The sequence below is a fragment of the Petaurus breviceps genome, unplaced genomic scaffold (genome assembly GCF_028583685.1).
Source record: "Petaurus breviceps papuanus isolate PSGF00001 unplaced genomic scaffold, PetGlider_PUasm1.0 100, whole genome shotgun sequence".
Classification (NCBI taxonomy): Eukaryota; Metazoa; Chordata; class Mammalia; order Diprotodontia; family Petauridae; genus Petaurus; species Petaurus breviceps.
Genome location: NW_027185573.1, coordinates 6,266,100 through 6,287,858, shown reverse-complemented (window position 1 = coordinate 6,287,858; position 21,759 = coordinate 6,266,100). Strand labels below are relative to the sequence as shown.

The following is a 21,759-nucleotide window of genomic DNA, read 5'->3' as shown; positions in this document are numbered from 1 at the left end:
AGAGAGAGAGGAGACAGAGACAGAGACAGAGACAGAGACAGAGAGAGGCAGCATGCTATAGCGTCTGATGGAATAAACTTTTAGCCAGGAAGATCTGGTTTCAAGTCCTGCCTTGAATATTGTCTAGCTGTGAGGTCTTGAATAATTCACCTACCTTCTCTGTGCACACTTTTCTCATCTGTAAAATGGGAGTGACGGGATTGGACTCAGTGTCACCTTGGGTTCCTTCTAGTTCTAAATCTGTAATTCTATGATAAATTAAATACAGTCTTTAACTTATTCCTGGTCCAGGTAGAAAAAATGGTATAGATCTAGGCTCAGATCTTTCCTGGTTCCTTGTGTGTGTGTATGTGTGTGTGTGTGGGGGGGGGATCAGTACCCCCTATTAGTTCATAGTCTAGATACTGTGATGTCCTAGGAAGCATAGATATAACAAACAGTATTGGTGCTAGGGGCAAGCAACAGGAAACATGCCATAGAATCAACTGGATAGCTTGTGATATTAAAAAAAGAAAGGAAAGAAAAGAAGTAATTAGAATAAATTCAGTTAGGCAGGAGAATGTCACTACATTGCCTTCTTTGAATACATGGGTTAAATTTCTGGAGCAATGGGGAGAAGTCTGGGTTTGGCATCAGGGGAACAGAGTTCGAATCCAGTCTCTTCTTCTTTTCTACCTGGATGAGCTCAGGCAAATTGCTTTACCTCCCTGGGGCTCAGTTTCTTGGTCTTAAAAATGAGAGGATTGGCCCAGATGGTTGGGGTCAAGCTCAAATGAAAATGGAGAACACTAAACCATCCACAAGAATCCCAGAGGGTGTGTGTTGACTTAGAAAAGTACATATTAACATGACTTATGCTTTGTTGTGTTTTTTATTTATTTTGTTAAATGTTTCCAATTAAATTTTAATCTGGCTCTAATCTGATGATCTCTAAGGACTTAAATGGGGGCACTAGGTAGCTCCATAGTGCACAGAGCCCTGGGCCTAGAGTCAGGAAGACATCTTCCTGAGTTCAAATACAGCCTCAGACATCTACTAGTTGGGTGACCCTGGGCAAGTCATTTAACTTGCCTCAGTTTCCTTATCTGTCAAATGAGCTGGAGAAGGAAATGGCAAACCACCTTTGCTAAGAAAACCCCAAATGGGATCACAGAGTCAGATGTGACAGGAAAAAAAATGACTCAAAAGGAGCAAGGTCCTAGGGTTCTGAGGATGCAGAGAAAACAAAATGGAACCTACATTCTTTTAGGGAAAACAGTGTGAACATAGTTGAAAAATCTAAGATGTGTGCCAAACAAATAGCAAAGTGATTATAAGTGGGGGACTAGTTGCTGAGGGAAACAGAAAAGGCTTTGAGTAGGAGGTGGTACGTAAACTGTGCATTGAAGGAAGCAGGGATTATTAAAGACAGGGGAGCAGGGAGTGCATTCTAGGCATGGGAGAAAGATTGTACAAAGCCACAGAGTTCAGAGAAAGAGACCCTACCTAGGAGTAGCAAGCAATCCAGTCTGGCTGAAATGTAGATATCTAGTAATATATAATAAGCTTGCCAAGGCAGAAGAGAGCCAGATTGGGAAGGGCTTTAAATGCCAAATAAGTTCATACGTTATCCAAAGGACAGTATGGAGCCGTCTACGTGACCCTTTTGAGCAAGAGAGTAAGATGGTCAGACCTGTGACTTAGGAATATTAATTTGGTAAAATTAATGTGTGGAAGATGGACCTACGAGAGGAGAGACTTGCAGTAAGGAAGCCAAAGCAATTGTCCAGTTCAGATCAGCAGCTCTTCTGGATGTTATGAACTTAGAAAATTGCCTGGTTCATTGAGAAGTTAAATGACTTACCCACAATCACAGAGACAGTATGTGTTGGAGGTGGAACTTTATCTCCCAGGTCCTCCAGATTACGAGACCAACTTTTCATCCACAGACAACTTGCTCTTAAGCGGCAGCAGCAGCTGTGGTTGCGGCAGCTGTTGTATGTGTTTATGAGTTCTGTCTTTCCAAGACACTCTCACATAACTCCTGGCCATATTACAGTCTCATCTGTGGGCTCTATGGGGCTCCTATTTAACTGGAACACTGGGCTGAATCAAGTCAAGATTAAATTTAATTGAGTTAAAATGTAAAGTCTTATGCTTGGGTTCAAAAATACAATTTCCTAAACATCAGATAGAGGATGTATAATTAGATAACAGTTCATTTGAAAAAGATCTGGGTTGGACTGCAAGCTCAGTATTAGTCAACAGTGTGAAATAGTAGAAAAAAACACTAATGAGATCATAGTCATCATTCAGAAGGTATAGTTTTTGGAAGCAAAGAGGCAATAGTCTGCATTGCACCCTTCCTTGGTCAGACCCCATCTGGGCTATTGCACAGTTTTGGGCATGATATTTTGCTGGGAAAATTATCGATATAAGCTAGATGACACTTAAGAGATGATGGCCATGGCTAGGAACAGGGTGGTATATACATAGAAGAAAGGTACTAGATATAGAAACAAAGGGTTAGGTTTCAAATTCTGAATCTACCATTTACTGGAATTTGTTGGATAAGTCACTTCATCCCTATGGACTTGTTTACCTATTTGTGAACTAAAAATAATAACACCATTCACATAGTACTTTAATGTTTGCAAGCATTTTACACATGTTAACTTACATGAGTTAAAAAAAGAAAGTGGAGTAGATGACCTCTGGCCCCTTCTAGCTCCAAGTCTACATCTGTGAAAGGAGGGATAGAGAGTGACAGAGGGACACAGAGAAAAACAGAAACCATGGGGGAAGGGGGAAGGAATCTCCATCATCTGACATCTTTGAGAAGAGATTGCATGACCACTTGGAATAGATGGCCTATGAGATCCTCTCAGACTCTGAGATTCAGTGACTCAGAGAAGTATTTACCTGGAGGTAGATTGGGTGTGACTTTCATCAGAGGCCACCAGAGGCCAGCAAAGCTTCTAATTGCCCCATGAGCCAGACCTCAGAGCCCATCTGGTCCAACCCACTCATTTTAAAAATTTATTTATTTTTTGCTTTTTGGAGGGGAGAAGGCAGGGCAATTTGGGGTTAAGTGACTTGCCCAAGGTCACACGGCTAGTAAGTGTTAAGTGTCTGAGACCAGATTTGAACCCTGGTCCTCTTGACTCCAGGACCAGTGCTCTATTCACTGTGCCACCTAGCTACCCCAAACCCAGTCATTTTATAGATGCAAAAATTGAGACCAAGGGTGGTTAAGTAACCTGCCTGAGGTCACAGAACTAGCAAGTATCAGGAACAACTCATGAACCCAGCTTCTCTGACTCCAGAAACAGTGTTCTTTCCATTGCCTTTATGCCTGTTGATCAATTGATTGATTGACTGGAGAAGCATCAGTAAGTTCTCTAAGTAAAATATATTATTTCCCACTGCTGTCCAAGGTGTCCCTATTAGTTTCAAATTCCCTTGGATTCAACATTGCTTTCTTTAAGACTCGACTCCACTTTTAAAATGCAACCCCCCCTTCCCTCAGAGAGGTGGGGCACTATATTCAGTGTGAATGAGCTTTGTTTTCCTCTGTAATAGGAGGGACTTGGATTCAGTTGTAGAGCCTGTGGGAAAGGAAGGGGTGGGAGGTGTACAAAAAGCTTCACTGGCATCCCAGTTGTGGTGGAGGTCAGAGGTCACAGTAGGGCCCAGGGTAACTGATTCATAGATCCAGAGTCAGAAGGGACCTCAGATACCATCTAGCTCAACCTCATTTTACAGATCAATCAATAAACATTTCTTAAATGCCTACTAAGTGCCAGGCACTGTGCTAAGTACTAGAGATACAAAAAGAAGCAAAAGATAAATCCTGCTCCCAAGGAGCTTACAGTCTGATGGATGGAAAAAAATGAGACCCAGAAAGCTAAATGGCTTTCCTAAGTTTACACAGGTACTAGCAGGATTTGAATCCAGGTCCTCCGACTAGAAAGCTTCCAATCCCAAGCTGCCTCCTTTACGATCCTTCAGCCAGGCTCCATTTACATACTTGGAAGACCAAGTATCTAAAGATGAAGTAGTTAATATTTATAGACCAATGAATTCTTCTGTTATTTCTTCTTGTGAGAGGAGGACCTGATGGTGATTTGTGTCAGGCCACTGGACTTCCTGGAAATACTCCATATGCCGGGATGCTTCTGATTCATCAACCTTGCAGCAGGGACAAATCAGCAAGGCCTTCGCAACAGCTGCTTGGGAGCCCCTTGAAAAAGTTAAAAGATGTTTAGCAGAGTTCAGAAGCACCATCCTTCTGGGTGGTCAAAGCAATATTGAAATACATACATTTTTAATAACCATGTCTCAAAGCAGATCTCTTAAAATATCCTCTCTGTGAGAAAGGCCAGTTTTCAAGATCTTATGACTGTACAAGGCTCCCTGTTGGGAGACCCAGCAGGATCTGAGCTCTGGCCACATAGCCATTCACAACAAACAGTTCCTGTGCAGACTCGTCACTTTTCTGCCTTGTAAAATGGTTTAACCTGTTTAAACAAAGGACAGAATTTCATACAGCCCAGTGGGGTGGGGGGGAGCAAGGGGGAGGAACCATTGGATGTGGAATCAAGGACCTAAGTTCAAATCTAGACTCTGTATGAGCCTGCACCAATCACTTAAACTCTATGAACCTCAGTTTCCTCATCTGTTAAAAAAAACAAACAACCAATAATCTGACAATTACATAGTATTTTAAGGTTTGCAAAGGATATTGTATACTTTATCTCATTTTATTCTTGTAAGTGCCCTGTAAGAAGCATGAGGACACAGTAGAGAACTGAACTCAGAGGGTAGAAGACCTAGGTTCAGGTTCTGCCTCTGATACCTCCTGGCTGTTACACCTCAGGCAAGTCATTTAACTTATCCCAGGCTATACTCTAGTACTTTCAAAGCTGAAACACTTAGTAGCTGTGTGACCTCAGTTAAGTCACTCTCTGAGCCTCAGTTTCCACATCTGTAAAACTGAGGAAATTGGACTTGATAGCCTCAAACATTTCCTTCTAGTTCAGAGTCTTTAAGTACTTCCTTCCCAATGTTGTTGAGGATTAAGTGCAGATATTTGTAAAGCACTTAGCTAAATAAATCTTCCTTCCTCCTTCCTCCCTTCTCTCCCTGACTTCTTCCATTCTTTCTTCTTTCCCTCCCTCCTTCCTGTATTTCTTCCTCTCTCTTTCCCTTCCTCCATTCTTTCTTCTCTCCCTCCCTTCTTCATTCTTCTCTCCGCCTCTCTCCAGCTTCCTTCCTCCTTCATTCCTCCCCTTTCCTTTCTTCCTTCTTTTCCTTCCTTTTCCATTTTTCCTTCTTCCCTCCCTCCCTCTTTCCTTCCTTCCTCTCTCCTTCCCTTCCTCCATTCTTTCTTACTTCTATCCCTCCTTCCCTTCTTCCTTTTTCCCTACCCCTCCCTCCAGCTTCCTTCCTCCCTCCTTTCCTTCCTCTTCCATTTTTCCTTTTTTCCTCCCTCCCTCTTTCCTTCCTTCCTCCATTCTTCCTTCCCTCCCTTTCTCTCCCTTCTACCTTCCTTCCACTATTGAGTCAGAAGCTAACACTCTAGTTTCTGCATCTACATTTGCCTCTTCGAAAAAAGAAAAAGTCATTCAGGCTGAATGATCTCCAAGGTTCAAATCTATGGTCCCGAATAAGAAAAAGTGATGATTTAACATCTCTTTTATTGACATTCGGGGTAACAGGACACAGGCTGAGATATCCCCAGATGAGGAAGAAACGACCTCAATAGCAGCCCAAGTTGAATCAGGGCTAGTCCCCCAGCAGGCAGGCAGAGGGCAGAAGGTGGAATGGATGCCATGGGGCACAGCCTTGGAGAAGTTGCATGAAATGAATAGTAATCAATAGCAATGCCAAGCAGGGCAATTGGGAGGACCCTAGAATAGAACTTGCTTTGGTATTTAGTCTTTCCTTGTCTGATTCTAGCCTACCTTTTGAGCATTATTGTATGATAATTACCCTTCCAGAACTCTTAGGTTCCAGTCAAATTAGTGGGCTTGACGTTCCTGGAATTCGACCTCCCATCTCCAGCCACAGGGACTCTGTACCAGCTGTGCACCCCCCGCCGCACCCCACAACAGCCATTCCTGGAGTGCTCTCCCTCCTTTCCTTTGACTCTTATAATTCTTAGCATCCTCCAAGGTTCACCATAGGTGCCACCCCCTCCCCACAGCATTTCTTGATCCCCCTACTTCTTAATACAATCACCTTCTTCAAATTTTCTTATATGCACTTACCTGGTGATCTGTTGTATTTTCCCAGTTGAGTATAATTACCTTCATATCCTCTAGTGCCAAGCATAGTGCCTTAAACATTTTCTTAAATCTGGATTTCATCAGTATAGGGAACTTCCAGTGCGAAAACTCCCTCTCGGGGCAACTAGGTGGCCCATTGGATAGAACACCTGCTCTATCTAAAAAGTTAGTCCTCATTTTAAGAATGAGGAAACTGAGGCCAAGTCTGTCAGTCCATAAACATTTATTAAGTACTCACTATATGCCAGGTGCTGTGCTAACAGGTAAGAAAACAAAGAAAGGCAAAAAAAAAATAGTCTCTGCTCTCAAGGAGTTCACAGTCTAACAGGGAGATAACATGCAAACAGCCATGTTCACACAAGATACAGACAGTTTAAATTGGAGATAATCCCTAGACTAGGTTAAGGGGGGGATCAGGAAAGGCTTCCCTTAGAAGACTGGGTTTTCGCTAGACTTGGACCCCTTTTATTAAGGGGATTTGTTATGTAAAGTTTGGATTCAATCAAAGGTCCCTGAGTGCAGCCCTTTGATTGAATACAACCCAAAGGGCCACACTTGAGGACCTAGAAGGCCGCATGTAGCCTCCCTGCCACAGGTTCCCCACCCTTGCTATAGAGTGTACAAAGGGGCCCAGAGAGTTTAAGCAACTTGCTCAAGGTCACACAGCCATTTAAAACCAGGTCTTCCTAATTCCAAATCCAGGCCTCTAGCTGCCATGCCACAAACCTGAAGCTCTTTCCATCCCACTGTGCTGCCTTATCTGAATGGAGAACGTGAGCTAGATCAAAATCAGTGCAAAAATTCAGACACAGGCTTTTTCATTACAAAGGAAACAAGTCCTTGGAAAAGTCATGAAAACTCTCAAGCCTCAGTTTACATATCTGTAAAAAGTGAGGGTGGGACAAGCTGTCTTGTGAGCTCCTTCTTGACCCTGTTGTATGTCTTCTCTGCATTTGTCACCATACTAGACACTATGGAGAAGGCACATTCCCTTACCTCAGAGAGTTTACATTCTCAATGGCGAGATGATATTTCAATATATAAATAAGCAAAAATAAGAGACAGTCCATGGTAAGTTTACGATTCCTACACAGCACTATTCTAGACACTGTGGAGGACATACTCCCTTCCTTTAGGGAGCTTACAATCTCATTGAGAAGAGTAGATAGAGAGATAGATGGACAGAAGACAGACAGACAGACAGACAGAAAGAAAGATGCATAGATAGATTGATAGATAGATATAGATACACAGACAGATAGATAGATGATAGACAGACAGACAATAGTGATAGGAAGATGATAGATAGATAGACAGACAGACAGATAGACAGATCGATCAAATAAGAGACACTCCATGATAAGTTTCAGATAAATGGGAAACTCCATGTTAGACACTTTAGATGACACTTCCTTCCCTCAGGGAGTTTATCATTTCCCTGAGATTGTAAGGGGAGGATATGACAATATAGAAATAGATAAAAATGAGAGACACTATATGGTAAGTTCCAGAAGAGTGGCACAGACAGTATGAAGTCAGAAGAAGGAAGGATGACAGAGACTTCGAGTTACCAAGAAAGGCCTCATGGATTAGACAGTACTTGAGCTGACCCTTATATGAGTGGGAGAAAGAATACAAGTTGTCTACATCCATGGGAATTCTTTAGAAGCCATGTACATATGAGGGAAATGAATTAAAGCAATCCCCAGATTTTTTCCACCCCATTCTAACTCCCTCATACAATAGAATCACATCTCAACTGCCTTTTACCTAGGACCCAGAAAGTCACTTGGTCCCTCAGGTCCCCTCAAGGGAAGTCTCTCACCCAGGGGAATAATAACCCTTATCATAGCTTCAAGACTTAGAGCTGAAAGGGACCTCAAACTCACTGATACCTATCTCTTCATTTGGGGATGAGGAAAATTAAGTGAGGGAATGAAATAATTTACCCAAGATCACAGGGGTAGCAAACACCTGACGGATTCTAATCTAAGCCCTCTGTCTCAAGAACCAGTTAAGTCCTGTTTATCCTATACTGTGCTGCCTTCATGAGGAGGATTCCTGGGAGACTCTAGTGGGGACAAGCCTACTTTTTTATTGTGATCAATAGCCAATATTGTAAAGTGATTGAAATGCATTATCTCATTTGATCTTCACATCAACCCTGAGGGGTAGGTAGGACTATTACCCTCATTTTACAGGTGGACAAAATGCAGCTAGGGGAGTTGGTGACATTGGATCTGAACATCATGGTGGATCACCTCTGCTCAAGAAGATCCTCTTTCCCCAACTCACCTTGGGCTTCCTCAAGGTTCTCCTCACTCTTCCTCCCTCACAAATACAGCATTTGTCCCATAGAAAGCACTTGATAGTTGCTCATTGAATTAAAATTAATTTCTGAGGTAAAGAAGTTATGGCAGTCACTAAGGATGCAGCCTCCCCACTCCTCATTCAACCCAACAGAACTGGTCTGTTGTCATTAATGTCCATGTTCATATGCTTGTCTCTCTGACTTCTGTGTATGTGTGTGTATATACATGTGTGTTTCAGATTTTATTTTATTTCTCTCTATTTTTTTATTTTATTTTCATGGCCAGGTCAGGACAGTTCTTCTGGAAGTCATTCTGTGATTGCTGAATTTATTCGATCCCGACCACTCTCCAGTGACAAACCTGAACCACTGTCTGTCAAACCTACTTTTCTATCCAGGTCAAGATCTGGCAGCCCAGGATGCAGATTTGAATCAGACGTGAGTCCTGTTATCACTGTGCCAAGGGATTGCTGGATTTGCCAGTTTCGATGTTATTATACTACTACATTCAAGAAGGAGGCATCTTCCTTCCTTCTCCTTGCCTTCCTTTTCCTTCCTTTCCATTGCCTTCTCTTCCCTTACTTCTTTTTTCTTTCCTTCCCTAGTTTTTTCCTTTCCACTTCCTTTTTCCTTTCCTCCTTTCTTTCCTCTTCCTTCTTCTCCCTCCTTTTTTCCTTTTCTCCCTCAGTATTTCTTCATTCTTCCATTACCTTATTTCCCCCTTTTTTCTTTACTTTCTCCCTGTTCTTTCTCTCTCTTTCACCCTATTTCCTTCTCTCCATCCTTCCTTTTCTCCCTTTTCTTCACTCTTCCCCTGAACATCCCTTATCACCTTTTTCATTTCTCTTACTCCTTCTTCCTTTCCTTCTTTCCTCTTCTCCTTTCCTTTCTTTTCCTTCTTCCCTTCCCCTTCCCTTTCTTTTCCTTCTCTCCCCTCCTTCCTCTCTCTTTCCTTTCCCTCTTCCCTTCCTTTAAATGATCCCTTCCTGACGTAGGCTGCCTTTCACACTACTCTACATATAGTTGTTTCCCAACACCTATGTCTTCGTCAGAAGAGCCCCTTCCAAGTAGGAATGGGTATGCAAAAGAACAGTTTTGTCTTTCAGCCTTTCCTTCTACCCTCTTGATGTCCCATGTTTGTTTTGTTTGCCTGTTAAATGTTAGTGGAAGTGGCAGGCTAACTTTTATCTATGAAGACACTTTGGAAAGTCTAGGGTTCATGTTTGGAAAGTAAGCATCCTTGAAGCCTCAGGGCATTAAGGTCATTGGAAAATGACAAGGAGGCTGGTTGGGAGGGTTTGAGATATGTCATGGGTATAAGTTCTTCAAGAGGATTTGAGGACTTTCTCTGGGAAGACCACTACTTAACCAGAAGTACCTTACAAAAACCTTGATAAGGTAGGTTCTTGGTCAGTGGCCCTATGGGTGGTAATATAAATGACCCCAGACTGAGTGCTTAAAAGTTGTTGATGCACATGCAAGAGATGAACACTCTACCCCTAGGCTTGGCCCATCCCTATAGTCCAATGGCTCCTTTGTCCTGTCATGCGCATTAAGAAACCCTGAGGGTCTTCCCCTCCTAGATGGATTTATTTTTTTGGACTAGGTAAAGAGGCTCTGCCTCATTTCTTATCTAGCCTTAATCACTGAATGGGTAAATGTAGGCTGCCTCAGTCAAACTGAAACCTGTTAAAGACCTTAGCTTAAAAGGACCAAGGTCTTCCACTGCATCTGAGGCCATCTCCAGTTGTCCTGATCTACATCTCACTGCTAGACTCAGATGGCTCTGGAGGAGAAAGTGAGACTAGTGACTGCACAGCCCTCTCTCACTTAAATTCAATTCACTCTCATGGTATTGCATCACCTCCCTGATATCTTGGTCTTTGAGAATGAAGGACAAATAACAACAATAAGGAACTTATGAAGTCCGTCAGCTGACTTCTTGCACAGAGAATAGCAGAAATACCCCTTTCCCCAAAGGACTTCCTAACCAAGAGACTTCAACCCTGGTAGTCAAATAAGTCTTCCCAGACTTCCAAGCAGGGTAAAATGGCTGGTCTCAAAGTTAAATGAATGAGTATACATCCCTTGGTCCTTTTATGGCCCACAGATTTTGATTTTTTCCAGGTTGAAGCATAGGGACTTCAGATTGTAGTCTCAGTATACTATAATTCACTTGGAGAATTTTGTATTTATCATATTCCTTCTAATAATTACCCAAAGCACTCAATTTACAATTAATTACTCTGTTGTGCTCATCCCAAACCTTTCCCACTACCCATTTTGTAAAAATACTATGTAGACCTAGGAAGAACTATGGAAGTAAGTATGGATTTTGGTAGTAGATAGAGGGCTGGCCTTGCAGTCAGGAAGAATGAATTTAAACACTGCCTCTGGCACATTTATTCTGGGACATTCCCAGTGCCTTTAGGTTACTCTTTAATTATAAAGTTTGCTAATTTACAGTCTCCCCCCCCCCCATAAAATCAGGACTACAGAGGTTTTTTCTGCTTATGTATTTTAAACATTTAACTAGACTCTCAGACTTTTACCATGATGGCTGTAACATTACTGGTATTGTTATTAAAATATATAAAATTACATATTACATAGTTTCTGGACTGCTGGGATAATGTCTTCGTGCTGAATTAGGAACCAGTTAGTGGTTCATTTGAAAACTTTGGGAATCTTGGTGGAGGAAGAAAGAAGAAGAGATTGTTATGTTGGTGTTAGTTGTGATGAGGGGCATCCACCAAGTAACACCAAGTAAATACACAAATCCCAGAGAAATCTTGCAAAGTTTAATGATCCAACTATGACCACTTTCTCCCAACCCCTCCAAAACCCTAAAGTCAGTAACTACAATGTAAATGGAAAGAACAATGACACACCAAAAAAATGAAAAATAAATGTAATGAAATTATAAAGATCTAGCAGGACTTGAATGAAGAGATATGAGAAGATACCTCCAACCTACTCCTTGGTGGAAGTGGGAAGTATACAGGTATTATATATTGCACATATTTTTGAACTTCTACAATGTATTGACCAATTTATTTCCCCCCTTTCTTAGACAAACAAATAAACTGCATATTTCATATGGGATGACTCTCAGGGACGGGGAGGGGGAAGGATACATGAGATACTATGGTGATATAAGAAACATAAAACATCAATAAAAAATCCATAAAAGAAAAATGTCTCAAAATATAGTAGTGCCTTTCAAAGGACCTGGCAAATGTCCCATTGTCCTGTGGGAAGTCCCCAGTCTTGAGTCAGTTCTTAACTTGAGAATACTGAAGGCTTTTGCTATGCTTAAATGTTCATGATTTTCAGCTATGGTATAAAAGTCTAGGCTTTAGATATAGATTTTCAGCTATGTTATAAAAATCTAGCCTTTAGATATAGAAAGCATCTTTTGGACCCCTAAACAAACAAATTTAAGGATTATGAGAATATCAAAAGAATATGGGAAATGCCACAATTTTTAAGTCATTTTTCTGGTATAAGTGGAGAAAATGTGGAGTCAGGTCTGGGAACTTTCATGGGTTTGTAACACTGAGCTTTCAACATAACAACCAAAGAATTCATTGTGTTTTTAATAGATGGATAATGAACGGAATTCCAATACCTCAAAGCAGAAATATTCGGGGAAGGTTCATCTGTGTGTTGCCCGCTACAGGTAAAAACCAGCAACTTTTCTCCTCACCCTTCCCTTCCCCATCATCCTTGTTTCTTCAGTCTGATAAAAAGAACAGAGTAGACTTAGAACTGAAAGGGGACTTAGTCATCTAGCCCACCATTCTCATTTTATACTTGGGATAATTGATAAAGTCTAGGAAAGTTAAGCAGTATTTATCCACCATCACACAATTAGAGTGCAAACACAGATCCTCACATCCCAGATCCTGACCTCTCCAATTTTTCTGAAACATTACCTACCCTAACTCAAGTTATCCATGGGAAGTCTGGCATATAGTAAATGCTTAATAAATGCTTGTTGACTGATGAGTAAATTAAGGGGGGTCGATTAGGTGATTTCTAAAGCTTCCTTCCAAAACGACATTCCATGATTCCACAAAGACTGTGTGGCTGGGTTATGTGACCTACTTGCCAAGTCTTCATTATTTGGAGCTTGAACAGCAGGGGAGGGACCAACAAAAAGCTCAGGGAGACTTCTTGCCTCCTTTTCGAGAGGAGATGGGACCTGACCCTACCATAGCCTTCCAGAAGGGTACCAATAACTCACACATTTCTGCAGCCCAACTGTGGGGTGATGCTCTGGATATTTCAAGGGTTATAGGCAGGTGCTGAGTTGATACATGGAGAGAACGTCATTACAAAGCTTTGTTTCCTCCAGCACATACTGGGCCAGCTAAACCTGTCCCATTTCCCACTAATGGGCCTGACACAGCAGAGCAGGAACACAAAACATGGAAACTCAGGGAAACACATAACCCCCTGCCAGGCTTGAATTAACTTCACTTCCCCCAGAGAAAGAAGATACCATTTTAGGAGCAGGTGCTAAAGCCTTCTACAGCTTGCCAGTCGCTTCCCCGGCCAGCAGGAAACCAAGCAAAAATAAAATACAATTACCCCATTAATTTTTTTATTAAACTTTAATTACTAAGTCACTGTGGATAACCAAACACAATTCTCAGGAGTTGTCTCCCATTTAAGGTTGCTTCACTGTTGTCAATATTTCATCAGTAAGGTTTTTATGATTGTTTCCTCGCCTCCTCACCCCAAACACATGTAGAAAAACAAATGTGGATGGCACAGGAAATGCACCCCACAGGGTTGGACTGGGGAAGAGATTGTGCACATCTGCTTAAACTCAAAAAGCTCAGCAAGGTGCTACCTGGAAAAATGGTTTAACTTAGAAAGGGAACACCAACAATTAAGCAGGAGATTTTTGAAAAGTCTGATGGGAAAGAGCATGATACTGTGAAAAGACACTGACTCAAGTCACAGAACTTGGGTTTGAATCCCACCTTGTATGCAACCCTCATGACCTTGGGCAAACCGTTCAATCTTGCTGGGCCTCAGTTTCCTTATCTGTAAAATCAATCAGCAAGTATTTAAGTGCCTACTTTGTGCCAGGTTAGGTTCTAGAAAGATAAGGATGAAGGCGTGGGGGAGGGAAAATATATGTGTGTATGTACATATGAGCATATACACATGTGTATAATGTATATATATGCATATATATAAATATACACACACATATCTACATACACACATATATCACCTACTAGACACCAGGTGCTAAAGTGCTTTACAAATATTATCTCATTTGATTCAGACAAAAAGACAAAAAAGAAATAGTCTCTGCCCACAAGTAGCTTATATTCTTTTGGGATAGACATGTCTGTGTTGACAATATGTCTATATGAAACCAATATATAAATACAAGCTATATCTGGATGCCCAAAGAATCAAATAAGGAATCTTCTGAGGTGGGCACATTGTTCAAACCCCCATTAGAGGTTTTCCTTTGGTCTGGGGCCAGTGACCATATTTACCATAATTATAACTTCAAATAGTATGGATTTGAATACATGCAACCATTGCATGGAATACAGTTTTTGCACTAATCAGGACCTGGCTGTACATAGAGAGGAAATCCCTAGAACCTGGGAGGAATCAAGGAAGGCCTTCTGTAGAAGGTGATGGAATTAGTATAGTTGACTTCAAAGGTCCCTTCTGGTTCTAGGTCTGTGGTTCTATGAGCTGACCCTTGTTTCCAAATCAGCTGCTGGGAATGGAAGTTTTGGTCCAGCTCAGATTTCTTTCCCCTTTTCTGACTCTCTTTCCAGAGGGTGGTCACGTTTCATTGGTGGGATCTGGTATGTGCATAGCCCCATAGGACTTAGAGACTGCTTCTTCCATGCCCTATGTCTATCAGGCTTCTTCTCTGGCAACAGTACTCCCACTCTCCCCCCACCCCATATGACTGATTTCTGTATTTAACCTTGAGGAGAACACAGGTTTCAACTGCTGACTCTAGAACAGGGGGTGGGGAACCTGTGGTCTCAAGGCCACATGTGGCCCTCTAGGTCCTCAAGTGCAGCCCTTGTGCTGAATTATAAGTGTACAAACCCAAAAGCAAGATAGTTGTTGATCTCAAGAAGCTTACAATCTAATAAGGGGAATCAAAAGATTTAAGGGAGTGATGGTGGCCAGGGAAGAGTATTTTTTTTTTGAAAGTCAGAGAGATGGGGAATGGAACCAGCCATAGAAGCATTTATTAAGCACCTTTTATATGCAAAACACTGTGTTGAGTTGCGAACAAGTTGTTGTTTGTCCTTAATGCTTGAAGAAGACCCAAATGACATCACAATATTGAGGTCAGTGTATACTGTGTCCACCCATGGCTTATCATATCAATACAAGCTCAGAAGGGTCTACCACAGGTTGGGCACAAATAGTCCATATAACCATTTGGGAGGGAGATGTCTCTAAATCTGAGCATCTCAAATCCATACCCTCGAGGAGATTGTGTTCTAGTCCTAAAAGATACAACATGAACACAAATACAAAAATACATTATGATTTGAAGCAGGTCTGAATGTTAACAATTCAAGGGGAATCAGGGAAGGACTCACAGAGGAGCTGGTACCCGAACTAAGGCTTGAAAGATTGCAGGAATGCAAGAAAGCCTGTATGAAGGCACAGAAAAGTGAACTGGCACAAACAGGCCAGGGGATTTCAATATTATACATCCATTATCAGATACAAAGGGTTCAAGACTCAATTAAAAGAACTGGTTTTTCAGAGAGCACAGAGTCAGGGAAGCTAGCTAACATACTTGGCCACACAGCCGGGAATGAAAAAGCCCTTGACAGGCAAAAGCATTGGATGAAGTTCAGTAAGATGAAATGCAATAGGAATAAATATAAAGTCTTGGGTTCAAAAAATCAACTTCCCAGGTTAATATGGTGGGGGGGGGGCACATGGGATTAGACGGAATTTTATCTGAAAAAGATCTAAGGATTTTAGGGGATGGCAGTTTCAATGTGAGTCAAAAGTGAGATGTGGAAAACTAAAGATAATGTGATCTTAGGTTGTATTAGGAGCAGAAGAATGTCCAAGAATTAGGAGATGATGGTTCCCTCTTTTTTCTGCCCCAGCCCAAGCACATGTTGAGCATTGTACTCATATTTGGATGAACATTGATAAACCGAAGGAAGAAGAGGAAGGCAGTCAAGATTCTGAGGACACTTTAAGTTATACCATATGAGGAAAGAATTGAGAGAGTTAATCCTAAAGAAGAGGAGTGTTATGCAGGACCTAAGAATTGTATTCAAATATCTGATGGGACACTATATTGAAGAAAGATTAAAGAGCTTATCCTACTTGGTCCCATGAGGTTAAGATCAGTAGGTGGAAGTTTTTCATAAGGTGACAAATTTTGACTTGATATGAAGAGAGATTTACTAACAATTAGAGCTATCTAAAAGGAAAAAGGGCTGCCTTGAGATCAAATGATCATTCAATTAAAAAATATTTATTAAGTATCTTCTATGTGCCAGGTACATAATGCCTGGCGATACAAAGAGGCAAGAGACGGTCCCTTCCCTTGAAGAACTCGGTTTACTTCAGAGAAACAACATGTAAAAAAATGTATATAAATTGGAAACTGGCTTAGAGGGAAGGTACTAAAATTAGGAAGGACATAATGAGGTTCCTTTCCACTTAAAAATCCCATGATTCAGCGACATCTGGGCGTGATTCATTGATCTGAGTGAAAATAAGAAGTGACCCTAAGATGGAGACATTTGGATCAAATTCCGATTCCCCGGCTGATTTGTTCTAAATTTGCTTTATTTTAGTTATAACCCCTTTGATGGACCAAATGAAAACCCGGAAGCCGAACTCCCCCTCACAGCAGGAAAATACCTCTATGTATACGGTGACATGGATGAAGATGGATTCTATGAAGGTTGTTCAATTCTTTACTCCTATTTTACTGTATTTCAATTAATAAGTAGTTATTGCCTCTCCCTACGACCCGAGTCCATTTTAAACACGAGTAAAAATCAAAACCAAAACCTCCTAACAAATAGGCATAATCAAGAATAACAATAACAAGAAGTCCTACGTTGGCATTTTTTTTTTTTAAGCAATCGGGGTTAAGTAACTTGCTCAAGGTTACACGGCCAGTTAATTTCTGGGTGTGGTGCTAAGTATCTGAGCCCAGATTCAATCCCCAGGTCATCCCAACACTGGGGCCAGTGCTCTTACTTGCTGTGCTATCTGGCCACCCCCTACGTTGGCATTCTTCAAAAATATATGTCTCATTCTTCACCTTAAAACCACCTCCTCTCCTTCAGAAAGTGGATAGAATGCCTCATTATAAGTTCTCTGAAATTGTGCTTTGTCATCACATTGATCAGTCAAGGTTTTCAAAGTTGTTTTACAATGTTGTTATTATAGAAATTGTTCTGGTTCTGCTCATTTCACTTTCCATCAGTTCTTCATAGGTTTCTCTGATATGAAGATATTTAACCAAACATAATTTCTCAGGGGCAACAGGAACTACTCCCTACCATTCCAGTCTTTTTATATCTTGTTCACCCTACCCTGTACTCTGAGATCCAATGACAGTGACTTCCTTGCTTTTTCCCACACAAGACACTTCATCTCCTGGCCCTGGGTCTTTTGACTGACTGTCCCCCATGCCTGGAATCCTTTCCCTTCCCATTTCTGCCTCTTGTCTTCCTCGGATCCCTTGAAATGTCTCTACTTCTACAAGAAGCGTTTTCTTCTCCCCCTTAATTCCCACACCACACAACTCCTAAATTTTAAGAAAGCCGATTGAGAAGGTTCAGGAGGCTTTTAGTCAGTCAAGAAGCATTTATTATGCCCCTTTTATGGACCAGGCATTGTGCTAAGTGATGGAGATATAGAGAAAGGCAAAAGACAGTCCCTGCTCTCAACAAGTCTAGTAGGGGAAATAACATACAAACAACTACATGCAATTAAATATACAGGATAAATTGGAGATAATCAACAGGGGGAAAGTACTAACATTGAGGAGACCTAAGAAAGGCTTATTACAGAAAATGGAATTTTAGCTGAGATTTGAAGACAGCAACAAGGAAGGAGAGAATTCCCAGCACCAGGGACAGCCAGTGAAAGGGCTCTGTGCCTTAGAAGATGGAGTGTCTTTGGCACTGTATCACAGAGTATATGGGGAGGATTACAGTACATGAAGACCAGAAAGATCAGAAGGGGGTCAGGTTATATGAAGGACTTTAAATGCCAAACAGAAGATTTAATATTTGATCATAGAGGTAATAGGGAGTCAATAGAGTTTGTTGCCTATGGGGTGACATGGTAATACCTGCAAACAGTGGTTAAGTGACTTGTTCAGAGTCACACATAGTAATGTCTGAGGCAAGATTTGAACTCAGGCCCAATGCTCTATCCACTGTACCACCTGGCCATCCTGCAATAACTCCATGACTCACTAGGGGTCAGTAATCACAGTATGGAAACCACAGGTTTGAGACCAACAGAATTAGCCTATCAGGGTTTCTTCAGCCAGTTCTTTCATTACCTACAGAGAGCTGATTTTTCTCCCATGCCAGGTCAGAACATACATCTGTGTGACATGTCCCAGATTCAAAGAAGAATATACTTCTAAGTCTGTCATTTAGTTGTTGCATAGAAACAGTAGAACTATGAAAAGGGCCAAGAGTCTGGTGGGGAGGAGGAATTGGTGATGTTTTCTATTTATACCATTTCCAATCACCATCATACTGATCACATCTGTGCGCAGAATAAGAAAGTTGGAATTTTCCAACCAAAAAAAGTGGATGGCCTCATTTGGGGCATCACATTCAATTGTGGGTACAGCATTTTAGAAAGGACAATAATAAGTTGGACAATATCTATAGGAGGACCACTTAGAATGTCAAGCTCATATCATATGGATTCAGTGATAGGATATTTTGACTGGATAAGAGAAGCATTGAGGGGAAAAAAGGAACATTAAAGATATAACAAATGATTTGAGGGGACACGATATGATAAAGGGATTAGATTTGCTTTGCTTAACTCCAGAAGACAAAACTACAAGTAATGGGTACAAATTACAGGGAAGTAAAATTTAGATCCATTTGAGGAGAAACTTCCTAACAATTACAATTTAACAACAGTAAACTTAGTTGCCCTGGAAAGTAGTGAATCCCCCCTCATTGGAGGTTTTCAGGCAAAGTTTGGATGTCCACTTTTCTTCAGTCTTATAAATAGGATTTTTGCTCAGGAATGGGTTGAATTAGAATATTATTGTATGATGATTGTATAATGGTGAATAGGATGCTTTCAGAAAAACCTAGAAAGACTTACATGAACTGATGCAAAGCGAAGTGAACAGAACCAGGAAAAGAGTGTACATAGTAATAGCAATATTGTATAATGATCAACTGTGAATGACTTTGCTATTCTCAGTAACACACTGATCCAAGACAATTCCAAAAGACTTATGATGAAAAATGCTATCCACCTCCAGAGAAATACCTGATGGAATCTAAACACAAAAAGAAGGCTTAAAAAAAACAACAACTCTATTTTTCTTTTTTTTTGGGGGGGGGTTGTGTTTTCTTTCACATTATGACTAATGTGGAAATATGTTTTACTTGAATACATATGTATAACTGTATCAAATTGCTTGTCTTTTCAGTGAGGAGGGAGAGAAAGAATTTGGAGTTTTCAAAGTTAAAAAAATGAATTTAAAAATTAATTTTACATATAACTGGGGGAAAATAAAATATTTTTAAAAGATACACAAAAAAGGGAATGGGTTGGATGTGAAATACTATGAAGTCCTGGTAAACTTTGACCCATAATGTGATTCTGTAGTTCTTTGAAATGGTTTATGCATTTGTCACATTTTCTGCTCTAGAAATAGGAGAGAAGAAAGTAAATTTAGTAGCAGTAGCTAGATGGATTAGCAGTCAGAGAGTTTGGTTAATTGATTCCCTAAACTATTCAATTAAAACCTAAGAAACCAATTATCTCTTCCAGTTCGTCTTTGCTAATAGAAATGCTGGGATACAACACACAGTCCCTTTGATTTGGAACCATACAAACAGACACCTCTTTTCTAGCCTTACCACTCTTCCTTGGTGCAGCCTTGGCTGAAACACCCTAGAAGGTTTTGAGTACACTCTCAAGTCATCTCTGTTGGCCCTTGTGCATGGTAATTCTGAAGGCTTGCTGATTCACTTCCTGAGAGCCTGTTCACTTTTTAGTGCAGTGTTTCTGTTTCGATCTTCAAAATAATTCCAAGGCAGCTGGTAGCAAAGAGTGAGTCCTTGGCATAAATTACCATTCTGGTATTGATTCACACAGGAACATGGGATCCATGCCCAAGGACAACTGCCAATGAGCAGCACTTTGGTTGCATGGGAAGCCTCCTTAGTCACTGTTGAAGCCTAAACACATGGGTGCCCAATGGCATCCCCATTACTGTTAAGAATGGTAAGTGATAGCAATATCTGTGTGGTCTTCTCTAAGCCATCAGGACCAAGGACAGGGATGGCTTTGAAATGACCCAACCCTAAGCCCAGGGAACTAACTATAAGTAGGTTGGGAATATTTTAATCACATCTAGAGCCTGCTGGGAACCTACCTTTGGCTCAAATGGTAGTCTGTCACCTACCATATCCCATGTTTCCTGCCTCCCAAATATCTAGCCAGCCTATATCTCTGGTGCATCAATGAAGAAGACATTGAGAGACAGAGTCTGGATCTGTCCTTCTGTAGCAGCAAACACCCCAAGCGCGTCCTCAGGGTTTGCTGCCCATACAGGTTCTTGGATCTGCTTTGATAAAGGAAAGCAACTCAAAATGGGTTAACAAGCTTACTTTAATCAGTCAGACATATATCGTTTACCTTGTTCAGGGGAAAAAGGTCAGCACCCCGAACTTCAAAGTATACAGGCAGAATTATCAAGACAGAAACAGATCAAATAGACAGCTTTCCGAATTGTCCAACCATTACATCCATACCAAATCAACATCTGGATTTTTCAAAGCCAGGGGGGGGCCTGGACAACGGCTTCCCAGAATACAGATCAAATCACAGAACACTTCTCAAAGTGAGCCCCCAAAACAAAGCCTCACATCAGGGCTTATATAGCCTTCTCCTGGCTCAGAGAATGTAACAACCTTATTGACCCACTGGCCAATCAAAAAGTATCTACTGAAAAACAAGCCTCCCACCTCAGGCTTCAGGTGCACTTTAACCTAGGGGCAGGGAAGATCTTCCAAATTTGCATTCCCATTACACCTTCCTCCATACCTATGACCTTACAAGTCTGAGTTGAGGCGTTGCCTGAAGGATGCTGTGCCTTCCTGTTGCTTTTCCATTCACTCTCACTGTGACTTTGGGGCAAGGCATTTCCCTTTAGTTGATTTAGTTTCCTCATCTTTAAGAACTATCTCAAATCCCACCTTCCTCAGAAGGTGTTTTCCCAGTCCCACCAGTTGCTGCTACTTTCTCCTCTGAAATTACCTTCTATCTACTCCATATACAATGTCTAGCTGGGCAGCTTGATGGGACAGATGATGGAGTGCTGGACCTGGAATCAGGAAGACTTGAGTTAAAATCCTGCCTCACTTAGCTTTACAACTCTGAGAAAGTCACTTTTTCTCCCTCAGTTTTCTCATCTGTAAAATGGGATAACAATAGCACCTATCTATAAGGTTTTTGTGATGATCCAATGTGATAACATATAAAATGCTTTGCAAATCCTAAAGTGTTATATAGATACTAGCTTGTTGTTTCTGTATGCCTACTCATTTGCATGTTGTCTCCTCCATTACAATGTGAGGTTCTTGAGACCAGGGACCATATTTTCGCCTTTCTTTATATCACCAGATCTTAGCACAGTGCCACATACGTATTAAGTAGTTAATAAGTGATTGTTGACTGACCAAGTCCTAAACTGGACTAAATTTTCTTAAAGCTCTACTGCTGGTGAGTCTGTTTGCAAAAACATTTTGGCAAAACTGTGCAGAATTACTTTTCAAGGTGTTTGGATAATAATATCTAGGTTTCTATAGTGCTTTCAGGTTTACATCTCATTTGCTGATTATCTCATTTGGTTCTCACAGTAATGATGATGATGATGATGATGATGATGATGATGATGATGATGATGATGAT

At 41.1% G+C, this 21,759-nt stretch overlaps 1 protein-coding gene across 2 annotated transcripts in view; it reads left to right on the top strand.

Annotated features, from left to right (window-relative positions):
• Positions 1 to 21,759, top strand: part of LOC138168073 (RIMS-binding protein 2-like) — a 490,664-nt gene that overhangs the window by 397,643 nt on the left and 71,262 nt on the right. For both annotated transcript variants that reach the window (XM_069097401.1, XM_069097946.1), the window contains exons 10-12: positions 8,867 to 9,018; positions 12,186 to 12,262; positions 16,416 to 16,525. In XM_069097401.1, coding sequence (XP_068953502.1) covers positions 8,867 to 9,018; positions 12,186 to 12,262; positions 16,416 to 16,525 — 339 coding nt within the window. The remainder of the gene's footprint in view (positions 1 to 8,866; positions 9,019 to 12,185; positions 12,263 to 16,415; positions 16,526 to 21,759) is intronic.